At 42.5% G+C, this 12,442-nt stretch overlaps 1 protein-coding gene across 3 annotated transcripts in view; it reads left to right on the top strand.

Moving 5' to 3' along the window:
- Nucleotides 1-11,272, top strand: part of MEIS1 (Meis homeobox 1) — a 209,474-nt gene extending 198,202 nt beyond the window's left edge. For 2 of the 3 annotated variants that reach the window (XM_027878415.1, XM_027878414.1), the window contains exons 10-12: nucleotides 5,328-5,386; nucleotides 6,653-6,742; nucleotides 9,698-11,272. In XM_027878415.1, coding sequence (XP_027734216.1) covers nucleotides 5,328-5,386; nucleotides 6,653-6,742; nucleotides 9,698-9,981 — 433 coding nt within the window. In that variant the 3' untranslated portion in view covers nucleotides 9,982-11,272. Of the gene's footprint in view, nucleotides 1-5,327; nucleotides 5,387-6,652; nucleotides 6,743-7,018; nucleotides 7,115-9,697 lie in introns of all 3 variants that reach the window. The other variant, XM_027878416.1, reaches the window with a different exon arrangement.
- Nucleotides 11,273-12,442: the final 1,170 nt, after the last annotated feature.

Here is a 12,442-nt window from a genome sequence, read left to right as displayed (position 1 = left end):
GTAAGCACTCTTTTAACATTTATTTCTCATTTTAGGGATGGGGAGATGTGATTACCATTTGAAAGTCTGCAGTTATTTTTTTCTGTTCATAATTACAGAGGCAGCTTGTTATTTTCAAGGCTGATTTTAAAACATTTGAAAGTATTCAGTGAAATAATTTCTATGGTGGTTTTTTTTTTTTTTCCTTTTCTTTAACTGACTCCTTTAAAAAGCTCTGGAAAACAAACACAGAGGGAAAAAATGAAAATATGTTAAAATAAAGAATAAAGCAGTTACTGAAGTGTAATAATCTCGGTTTATAGCACACTTTCCATTTAAATTGGTTTTATTAGAGATAAACCTGTTAAGCGTTGAGGAATTAAGTGCTGAATAGAGGAGGTTGTTTCGCTGCTATATAAATGAAGGATCCCAGAATGCAGAAAAGAGTGCAACTTGGTTTTACAAGTGAATTATTTGCCAGTTTGAAGGGCTCTGGTTGCTTGGGCATCTGTTATAAAAATGATGATTTGCTTGTTGTCAAGAGGGATACTGTTTTTCTCAGAGGGGCAAGAGAGGTTTTAGCGCTGGGGTTTGTAGGTACTTTGGGTTTTCTCATTCTCCTTACTCCTGGTTTTCTAGAAGGAGCTCAAGGAGAAAATGAGGCAGAGAGATTTTTGGGAACCTCTTTGCACTGCTAGTGAGACACAGACTTCTGTCATGTAGTGCTTTTGGGACAATATTGAGAGGGAGCAACCTGGGACTTCGAGTAGCAAAAGTCAGTAATGGTGTGAAACTCTCCTCATTTGGGAGGGCTGGGGGCAGAGAAAAATTCAATAGACCGTGAAGGCTCAGCATCATCTTTCAGACAGCTGGTCCTGGAAAATTTCATTGAAAGACTGCAAATTGGAAGTCCCCACAATCGCTCTGTCGATTCTTGAGCAAAGGTGACTTTGGAAATTTGTGACAGCAGAGGAAGGTCTTGTTTTATTCACTCAACAGACGTGAAATACAAGGGGAAGGGAGAAAGAACAGATCTGTGTGGAAAATGTCACTTGGGCTGTAACCTGAGCCTTAGTGAGCTGTGCCTTTCGGAGGGTTTGGTGACCCTCTGAAAATCCTTGCTCTCTGGCTGCTATTATTGTAGCCAATTTCCAACTAAAATAAGTCTTTTGTCATCACCAGCCATGCAGCCTCTTGCTGAGAAGAAACAAAACTTGTGCGTGGCGGCAAGGGCGGCCAAGCTGAAGGTCAGAGTGCAGAGGCAGATTGCTGCATCCCCGGGGCTGGGGCTGGAGCTCACCCGTGGGACCGGCGATGCACCAACAGGGGAGTCTGCCAGTGACCTCTGGAGACAGACCCCAGGCAAGAAGCCTAAGAGAAAACATCCTAGTAAAAATGCAAATGGGAGAAAAGAGAGTTTCCTCCTCCTCTTTAGGCTTATGCAGGTGGAGTTGCTGGTTTTTTCTTGCTTTTTGGGACGCGGCAGAAAGTGCGATCCCATGTGAACAAATAGGACAAGGGAAACTTAACTTGAAAAAAAATATTAAATACCTTAAACTCCTGTGTTTGCTCAACTGTTGAAAGGTTTTCTCCATGCCATATCCTTCCCCTTGCAAAACAAAAAAGGAAAAAAAAAAAAAAAAAAGCTGAAAGAAAGCAGCCCAAATCATTTTGGAAAGTTCTTAGCTCTCCTTGGGCTGGGAGGTGGGTATGACTTGTACACTTAGGGATCTTGTGTTGTCTGTGCCACTATTGATCCTACTCTTCTGAGGCAGAAAACCCAAAACAAACAAAAAAATCTTCTTCATCAGAGCAAAGGTATCAGTACATAGAGCCACTGGTATGGGGAAAAATACTTTATACAAGTCTTTGAGCCTGACTGGGTCCTTACACAAATGAGTAAGGTTATACGTCTGTCTTAAGTTTTATTCTGAATTATATTTTGATAATACTCCATTTCAGTAGCATTTAGTATGCAAATATGTTTTTTAGGTTCTGATTCCTCTGAACTGTTAAAAGTTAGAGTTGCTTAGGGTTTTTTCTCTTAAGATAGATGAATATGAACATTTGGGAAAAGCAGAGATTTTTCCTATTTGCTCTTCTATTATGTCATTTTTGCTGATGTTAACATCAGCCTGGCACCTTGGAAATTCAAAGAATGATCAAAAGATCCTGGCCCTTTTCTCAAAGCAAAAAAACAAAAAAAACCCAAAAACAAAACAAAAAAAAAAAAAAAACACCAACAGAGAGTATGAAGAAATTAACCCAATGTCCATATATTTCTGCAGCAACAGCTAATTCGCAGTTTTGCTTGCAAAGAGTTCTCAAATGTGATTTATAAACATAGCAGCACTGCACTGTGCTCTCTCAGGGCAAGCCACATTAATAGTTTTAATCTGATGGGTTCTTAGGAATTCCAGGTTTAGGATGCAGGAAGAAACTTGAAAGTGAATACTTTCTTCTTTTTTTTTTTTTTTTTTTTTTTTTTTTTTTTTTTTTTTTTTTTTTTTTTTTTTTTTTTTTTTTTTTTTTTTTTTTTTTTTTTTTTTTTTTTTTTTTTTTTTTTTTTTTTTTTTTTTTTTTTTTTTTTTTTTTTTTTTTTTTTTTTTTTTAATGCATAGTGATTTGGAGTCTACTATAATGCAAAGTAAAGCGTTGTGTTACAAAGGCAGGGAGGATGGGACAGAAGGTTAAAGGGCATCCTGGAAACAAACAGCTGGACCAGTTTATTTAAACAGATACAAGGATGGGGAGCTGACCTCCGTTTGACTTCTAGTGGGAGGAGCGAGAATGTCATTTTATTACTTTGCCCAGAAGGAAAATGTTCTTGCGTCTGAATTCCCCCCGAAGACATCCAAACACTGGGCTGTTTGGCAGAATTGCTACTTATAGAAAATACTTACATGAATGCGTAGGAAGAAGATAACTGTTAAGTACCTGTGTGTAAAATGTTCTTAAATCAGATATCCCAAGTGATAGCATGGGGCAAACAGGTGAGGATATGTTTTACCATAGGCATGTCTTGTGGATAATTATTGGTAAACTCTAGAATATATAGTTTATTCTGGTGTATTAGTGTATAAACTATGTATAGTATAGTTTATTATCTTGAGATCACCCTCCCTTCTTCTTAAAAGTGTTTGTTGTTTGGAGGAGAAGGAGGAAAAGGTCGTGAAGTTGGGGATGCATGCTTGATGTTGCTCAGCATTTCTTTGGGGTAAAAGCTATTGAAAAATGAAGGTTTCAGTGACCAGTCACTCTCACAGCTACCAAAAATCCTCCCCTCGCTTCCACAGTACCAGGTCCAGGGAATGTGGCAGGAGAAGGATGGAGTAAACACAGCAAGAGCCTTGTCAGACTTGCAAAAAGAAATGGCTGAGGCACTAGGGTTCTGTGTTGTTGTTTTACTTCAGAGAGTTACTGTGAAAATTGCTTTCTGCAAATGCAGATTACAGATATTAAACAATTTTCTAATTGGTCATGGAGCTAGGGCAGCTAATGGGGGAAAAAAAGCAGATTTCTTTTAATTGCTTATTTCACATGGTGTTTGTGCTACACCTGTGCTTATAATGAGAAAGGAGAATTAGTCTAACCTTCTGCTCACATGATTCTAATTTTCATGGTTTGTACAAGATAATGATAAACTGATTTGCAACACTGTTTGCTGGCATTGAGGGGGGTGTTTATTGGAAATGTGTAGAAAAATTGATCCAGTACTGTTGCTGGCAAAACATGACCTAGTTCAGGTGTAAGGTTTCCAGATTGGCACCCAGATTTGGTGCCTTTGAGCCCGTTTCCTCAAGATAAGGGGTCTGATAAGGACTCGATGTCTCCATTTATTTTTGCAGGATTTTGGGTAATGGGTGTCAGTGGGGAATAGGAGATAGGAGGAGCCCAAAGTTGCTGTGCTGGTCTTTGATGAGGGCAAAAGAAACAGCATGGGGCAGTGGTTTGCTATTCTTCTCCCCTCTGGTGTAGGGGAATGGGTGGGCAGAGCTGATTCCCGCGGAAAGATCCCGGTGGCTTTATCTCTGTGGTAGGAGAGCTCCTGCTAAGCCACCTCAAGCAAAGGCAATGAAAACAAGTATCAAGTATTCCTTTGTGAACTTTCCCATCCCAGTTTACAAGCGTGGTGTGGTTAAGCCCATGCTCACACTTTTTCCTTTACTAGTAAATATTGAGGCGTACGCATTTTTATTATTCTTTTTGTCTCTCATAAAGAATGCAAAGTCTGGTTATGCAACTTTGCTGTGATCAAATCTCTGTGGAGATTTTTTTCCAAACGGATTTTAACTAAACTTTCTGATGAGTGAAATCTCAAGAGAGGTTCCTCAAATGCTCTTCATTCAGACAGGTTCCCAGCCACGGTTTCCAGCCTCCTGATTTCAGAGCCATGAGGAGACTGGGGCGCTTGTGATCTCACTCCCTTTTCTGTTTTGCTTCAGATTATTTTGAATATTTCCAAATAAGCATTGCAAGACTAACTGAGGCGAAAAGCTACAGAAACACAAGGAGTTGCAGATGACTATTTTTAAAAATGACCATACCTTCTTTTTTTTATTATTTCCAAAGATCTGCTTTTCATTGTTCGGGGGGGAATTTTCGGTAGTCCAGTAATTACAGTTTAACAAGATGTTTGCTGTAAATGGTCAGGCCTAGCTGGAGAAAACAGGATTATAAATTCAATTACTGTAAAGCTATGACCTCGCCTTGACCCCCTCAGACTTTGCATAAAGAGAGGGAGGGGGGAAAAAAGCCCACCAAGAAATGGCTAGGAGGAATGCATGGCTCTGAAGTCCCCAGCAGTGTGACTTAGTGGTGATAAAAGTCCAGACGTTCCCTCATTTGATGGGGTTCTGCCATCACAGTTCATTATCTTAATAGTGGGCATTAAAAGGGAATTAGGTTTGCAAGAGGTAGGGGCAGGTTTTGATAAAGAAAAAAATTGGAAAAAGAAGTCAGAGGACATAAGGCAGAAATGACACTAATGAGGGGGGAGGTAGCAGATGCCCTCACGAACATCTCGCTTCACACGTTTTTGTTTTTTCGGTGCCCCATTCTGTATTGAGAAGAGCGTTGCTGGTATTGTTTCCTGAAAACTCGGCTAATTCCCCCATGAAAAGATGAAATGGAAGTGTCCAACTGTGGTAAAAAGCAGGCAAACATAAATCAGCTTGGAAACCCCAAGCTCGTGCTCTCAAAGGTCATCAGGGTTAGAGGTTTAGCGGTGTTTGCATCCCCACGCAGCCCGATGGAGAGCGCCACAGCAAGGGCAAGAGGGCTTGGGGATGGGTGGAAGACATCCCTTCCCTAACCATTTGCTTTCCTTTTTTTTTTTTTCCTTGCAGGTTTATTAATGCTAGAAGAAGAATAGTTCAGCCCATGATAGACCAGTCCAATCGAGCAGGCAAGTCCCCAATAGTAACTGTATTCGAGTCACGCAGGCGAAAACCATCCTCAAGCCATTCACCGGGAGGTCCATTACCTGGTAAATAAATGAGAAATGAATGCTGGGAGTGATTGACAATTAAAATACAACCAGCTTTCTTTCATTACGACTCTAATCATTTTTAACATGATTAAAAACACTTGGGGGAAAAAAAAAGGACACTGAAAATTCAAAAAGAAAAACTGCAATGATCCGCTCCATGACCGGACTTTCTGTACACGATCTCAATTATTCTTATTTTTTTTAGCAGTTTTTTGGAGTTTTCCTTCCCAGCTCTTTCTGCTCCTGTGACCACTCCCTGGTGCATGGCTTGGTGTGGAATTGCTGTAAACTTTATTACCTGTCAAAAGGGCAAAGGGGTCAGAATCGCTTGTGGGACTCAGTAAAGTTCAAAGACATTCAATGAGGTAGAGCTTTATGTGCTTTAATAACCCAAGGCAGCTTACTTCTGAAGCCGGCTTTTAATGTACAGTCAAAACCTCCAGTTCAGGTAGTGGTACTTGTACAGGGTTCTTTTGTCCCTTGGCTCTTCTTTTTAGTAGCTGTCTTTTGGGATTGCTGAGCGTTTGCTGTTTACTTTGGGGGGATTTATTTCTGTTTTTTTAAAAGACCTTAAGTTTTCACATGCTGGTTCTGTCTGGGGTCTTGGCTTGCAGCTCTGTGTGGGTATTTACCATCAAGGATTACCAGAGCCCGTTAGTCCCAGTTGGTTTTGTTTTCCAAGTCTTGCTGTCAAACTCTCCAAATACATCGTTGTCCAAGATGCCTTTGGGCCACACTTCCTCTTCAAGTACATTTGATTATTTGTCATTAGTGGTAAATATCTGGCATGGATGTGTTCAGGTCCTGCTCTTAGAAGGCACAGGGGCGTAATTTAACACACTGTGATTTCAGTGTGACTATTCCAGCCATAAAATCCGGCTCCTATACAGGTTTTTGCATTGACGTCAGCAGCGGCAGCAGCTGGAGCCGGCGCTCCTCATGTCTCAAGATTTCAGTTTGCAAACTTCAGTTTCCAAACTTGCAGAAGGAGATTAGGCCAAAACTTAAGCGTGCTTGTTAGTCCAGCACTAAATTCGCACAGTAGATACTTTTCCCTCTTTTTAGAGCTGACATTGATAGCCCGTGGGTGGTGGGGGGGCAGGGGGAGTTGCGTCTCGATGCCGTGAGAAGAGGTGACCCTCTTGGCTACTGCTAAAAAAGCAACATTCTGCACTTTTCCAGTAAGTCAAGGAACACCCTATAACCCCGACGGGCAGCCGATGGGAGGTTTCGTGATGGACGGCCAGCAGCACATGGGCATCCGAGCGCCAGGTAAGCCCCGGGAGAGCATCGCCCACCTACGGGTGGCCTCGGTCGCGCCACCACAGGTAAACACACACCTCCACCCTCCGCTACCGTCCCAGCTGCCTGCCTTGCCTCACCTGTCTTCTGCCTGCCTTCCACACACCGTCGAGGGAAACCAGGCACCTCCTTGCTCGAGCGGTCCTGGACCCTCTGCCGGTGCTGTGTTTTGGAAAGGGGCTTTTGGCACTATCTGTTGACTTTGCTCATTTTCTGGCATCTTCTTGGATTTTTATCTCCCTCTAGGACCTATGAGTGGAATGGGCATGAATATGGGCATGGAGGGGCAGTGGCACTACATGTAACCTTCACCTAGGTAACCAATGGCAAAGCCAGGGGGAAGTAAGTACAAACGAGGTCTTTGTTCTCACTTTGTCCAAGGGATATTTGTCTTCTTGCATTTCCCTATGTTCTCCCTGCCCATAGCCTCATGCTTGTTCCTTCCTTTCCATCCATCCATCCATCCTACGCCTGGGCTCCTTCGGGTTTTCTCTCCCTCTGGTTCAGCTCAAGCTTTCCAAGCTCCCCAAACCCCCCGTGCGCGCGCGCGCTCCGTACATTGACGCTGCCGTACATCGACGCCGCCATACATTGATGCTATTATCCATCCCCGAGCACATGACAAAACAAGGAGCAGCCGGGGAGGTGGGGGAGCCCGTCGTCTTGGCAACAGACTGATTTGCAAAATGTAAGCGGTCTGCAGCAGCGCAGGGAGAGGAAAGAGCATGTCCCCAAAGTGTCATAAATCTGTCTAACCGCAGTTGATGCATGAGTTACATTTCTCCCGCTAACCTGCAAGACACCAAAAAAGCCAAGCAGAGACTTCTCGTAGGGTAGGAAAAAAGAAACACACCAAACAAAACAAAAAGAAACCCGGCAGCTCCACTTAGTTGCGTTTTGGAAGGCGATGGACAAAACTTTGGTTTCTTTTTTTTTTTCTTTTTTTTTTTCAAGTTTATTTCTCTTTGTCTGTCCGTCATAATGGGATTACGTGTGGCAAAGGAAAAAGAGAGAATACAAAATAGAGGTGTGCGCAGCAGGCTATGGAGCTTAGCCCAGGCTAATTGACTATATCCAAATTAAGTATGCCATCACTTGCAGTGTGACAAATGGATTTGACTTATTCAGTATACAAAAATAGAGATCATTAATGCAATCTTCAGTGGCAGGCCTCGCGAAGAAAGCCTAGAAAAACTGTCCCAGTTTTGTTTTTTTTTTTCCCCTCTTGTCTTTTATAGGGGAAAATAGATTATACAAATTTTTGTATTTCCTTTTTTTTTGTTGTTGTTTTAAGAGTGAAGTGGTTTGAAACACCAGTACACCGGTACCATGTTTAAATGGTACATGATTCTGTGATTCTGTTCCTCTTGCTCTTTACTGGAGTTGAAAGAGTTATTTCAGCCTCTTTATTGTGCCCCCAGCCTATATTAACATAGGGTTTGAAGTTACCCAGGGCAAGTGTATTTCATAGTAGTCTTCTCTGGGCCCAAGTCAAAACTAAGTTTTAACAATTAGCTGTGAAAACATTCCTCTGAGCTTGGGAATGCAACAGCCTTATTACCTCATCATGAAAATTTCTAGCTTAGTTAATTTAAATATTGTTTCTTAGTTTCTGGGTCAATTAAATTTAAATGATGTATTTTATGCTTCGTGACCAATTAAATTAATAGGTTATTACAAAAAATATTATCATCTTTTTTGATTAAAGAGCTGTGAGTACAGTATATTTTATAAGCAATTTTCATTAGTTCAAAACTGTTCCTTTAGGCTAGATTAAGCAGCTATTCATTGCTAGAGCCTTGAGACCTGATTCCAAGGTGTTCGGCGCATTCACAGCGCGCTCTTACTTAGAACTAAAGCCAATTGAACCTACTTAGCAATAGCGTATGCCTTTCACCCTTGATGATTATGGAGCTTATAGCTCTCCGAAACAATACACCTGTCAGTTCCCATCAGCTACAGCAATCCAAGCAGAAGGCAGAGGCCCACAGAAAGCAGGAGGTTTTATTGTTTTAGGTCCAATTTTTTTTCTTATTGTTCTCCCAAACCCACTGAAAGGTTTGACTGAGTTGTGCGTCTGAATTTTTTTTCTTTTTCTTTTCTTTTTTTTTTTGTGGCCAGAGGTGAGCAGAGGGAAAAGAATGAATTGATAACTGTTATTGATTATGTATATATTTTTAATGTGTTTAAAAATATGGGTTTGGTTTAACAGTCGTACTTAGTAATCCTATCAATTTCGGCTTCATACAAGGCCTTTGTTCAGCAATGTATGTCCTTGCTGTGTAGCATCTATTTGAATGGCACAAATACTTGGGACAGATTCCAAGTGATCAGACTCAAGAGCTAAATAAATATCTCGTGATAAGCCTTGACACCTATTTAACCCATCTCTCCTCCCGAGCCCCCCATTAACTACTACAGATTCCCTGCCCTGTATTCCCCAGCATGCTCTTACAAGTGGGGAGACGAAGGCAGGTGGCTGGAGTAAGGTCATGGGGAATGGAGAGCCACCTGAGAGCCCTCACAGGGCTTGGTGCCACCACTCCTTGTGACTTCAGCCATCTTCGGGCTGGCTCTGCCTCCTGCGTGCTTCCAGATCAGAGACATCTCCATCGCATATGTTCCTAACCATAAAAGGAGAAAGCGGTTTTGTCTCCAAAAACTCTGTATTTGGAGGGGAGAGGAGGTTCGTGGGGGGATGGGGGGTGGGAGGTTTCCTTTTGACCTGGGAATCATTCCTGTTGCCGTCGTTGCGAGTCCATACGTAGACTCTGACTCCACAAAGGCAACTCCCGCTCGCATAACCGCGACTCTGCATCCCTCCCTGGGCTCCGTCCCGGCCTTCTGTGCCTGAGCGGATGAGCAACACGGCCTGATGTCAGCAGCCAATCCCTGCCACTCACCACCACCTCTTTCTCTCCACAGGGCTGCAAAGTATGCCAGGGGATTATGTGTCTCGGGGTAGTCCAATGGGTATGAATATGGGACAGCCAAGCTATACCCCGCCCCAGATGCCCCCCCATCCTGCTCAGCTGCGTCATGGCCCCCCCATGCATACCTACATTCCTGGACACCCTCACCACCCAGCGATGATGATGCATGGAGGACCACCCCACCCTGGAATGCCCATGTCAGCATCAAGCCCCACAATGCTTCATACCGGCGAGCCAGCAGTGAGCGGACAAGTGATGGACATTCATGCTCAGTAGCTTAAGGGAAAACACACGTTGTCTGCAGCGATGGTAGATTTCAAACATTGTCTTTCTGCAATGACTATGGAGTTCTTGGCGTCAACTTTGGACCAAGGGACGTTCCAGTTCTTCACAGGGACCCTGAAAAGCAGGAAAACATCAACCGAAGTCAACTTCTGGGGACATGCTAAATACCTGTATAAGACATTAAGAGAACAAAGAGTGAAATATTGTAAAATGCTATTATACTGTTATCCATATTACGTTGTTTCTTATAGATTTTTTAAAAAAAATGTGAAATTTTTCCACACTATGTGTGTTGTTTCCATAGCTCTTCACTTCCTCCAGAAGCCTCCTTACATTAAAAAAGAAGCCTTACACTTATCCTGCAAATGACAGAAAGGGCTTATTTGCAGGATTTTTAGAGCATTAAAATAACTATGTCAGGCAGAAGAATCTTTCTTCTATCCTAGGATTTCAGCCATGCACACTCTCTCTCTCTCTCCCCCCTCTCTCCTCCTCTCTTCTCGGTCTGTCTTTCTTCCCTTTCTCTCCCTTTCTCCCCATCTCTCTCCCTCTCTCTCTTTCTAGCCTGGGGCGTGAATTTGCATGTCTAATTCATTTACTCACCATATTTGAATTGGCCTGAACAGATGTAAATCGGGAAGGATGGGAAAAACTGCAGTCATCAACAATGATTAATCAGCTGTTGCAGGCAGTGTCTTAAGGAGACTGGTAGGAGGAAGCATGGAAACGGAAAGGCAGTGTATTTGAAGCCTAATTGTCACATCAGAGCATCCTTGTCCCCATGCAGCAACCACCACCTTGTACATCACTTCCTGTTTTATGCAGCTCGAAACATGGACTGAAGATTTATTTTTAATATGTTGACTTTCTTTCTGGGCAAGACATCGGTCATGTGTGCATTTTTTTTTTTCCATAGTCCCATCATGGAGCATTTATGTATACATTGTAAATAAATTTTGTGCAAAAAGGACTGGAAAAATGATCTGTATTATTGCAATTTTTTGTAAAAGTAGCAGTTTGGTATGAGTTGGCATGCATACAGATTTACTAAGTGGGATAAGCTAATTATACTTTTGTTGTGGTTAAACAAATGCTTGTTGATAGCCTTTTTCTATCAAGAAACCAAGGAGCTAATTATTATTAATAATAATCATTGCACACTGAGTCTTAGAGTTTCTGATTGAAACAGTTTGGATTGTATAATAACTCAAAGCCCAGTTGTAGTAGTTTGAGTGCAGTAATGAAATCTGAATCTAAAATAAAAACAAATTATTTTTTGTCATGGTGACTCCACTGCTTGCAGAATTTGTTTCCTGTCCCCATGCAGTATTTGTAGCCATTCTATCCAAATTGGGAACCGAGCAGCTACAAAATTCAGCTGGCTCTGGAGATGTTACCTATCATTTGCTACTTAAATATCAGCTTCATATTTAAAGAATATAAAAATAATGCTACGCTGAGTAAAGAAACTTTCTTGGAACTTGCACTGTAAATTGTCAGGATGGGAACTGCTGCCTGTTAATAAATGTAATATCGTAGGGCATTATTGGACAGAAATTTGTAAATAGTATTACCCACCCTCTCCTCCAAATTCTAGTTTTAATACGCAGTTTAAATTATTGAGTTTCTTTCTGGAATTGAGCATACTAAGGAAGGAGGAAAATAAAACTTGGAAAACATTGCCTGGGCAATATATATCTGGAAGGGGATGAGGTGCTGCTGGACCCCTGCAAGCAAGGCCAGTGCAGGCCCTCCTCTCCTCTCCTCATTAACCAATTTCCTCGCACATTTGTACTTTTTCTGCACCGCAGCCAGCGAGTAAAACAGTCCCAGCCAGCCTGGGCAGGCTGCGGCTGCAAGACCTTCTCGTTTCCTTTAAATCAAATCGCAGCTATGGAAGAAAAAAAAAAAAAAATAAACGTTTCCCGAGGCTAGGAAAAGGACACAAATATCTTAATTAAGGAAAATCATGCAACAGCCCCTCCATCCCTCCCAAGCCAGCCGGCACCCCCGGCGGGAGGTGTCCCGGGGGTGTTTTGGGACAGGCTCCCGGCGGGGCCCCCCTGCTCCGCGTGTCCCCCGGGTACCCCGGGCTGGGCAGGGGGCGGGCGGTGGAGCAGGCAGAAGTGCAGGCAGGCAGTGCAGACCTTTCTCAGTGAAGCAAGACAACAAAGTGGGGTCCTCTTCCCCCACGGCTTGGACCTCCTCCCCCTGTTGTTTGTTTTGTTTGGGGTTTTTTTGTTTGGTGGTGTTTTTTTTTTAACTCTGAGTGTTCTTTTTATTTTTTTTTTCCCTCCTTTTCCTCCCTGTGTTTTTAAAGGGCCACTGTGCTTCAAGGAGGCTGCACATCCCGGCTCCCTCTTTGTGAGCCCGGAGTAATGACACTTTTTTCTGCCAAAACGTGAATGAACGGGGCTCACTTTTTGCCTTTTTTTTTTTTTTTCCAGTTTTT

The sequence above is a fragment of the Empidonax traillii genome, unplaced genomic scaffold, assembly GCF_003031625.1.
Source record: "Empidonax traillii isolate 1590-97213 ecotype Southwest subspecies unplaced genomic scaffold, ASM303162v1 scaffold41:size1892772, whole genome shotgun sequence".
NCBI lineage: Eukaryota > Metazoa > Chordata > Aves > Passeriformes > Tyrannidae > Empidonax > Empidonax traillii.
The sequence above is the reverse complement of the archived record's forward strand: the minus strand, read 5'-3'. Positions and strand labels throughout refer to the sequence as shown.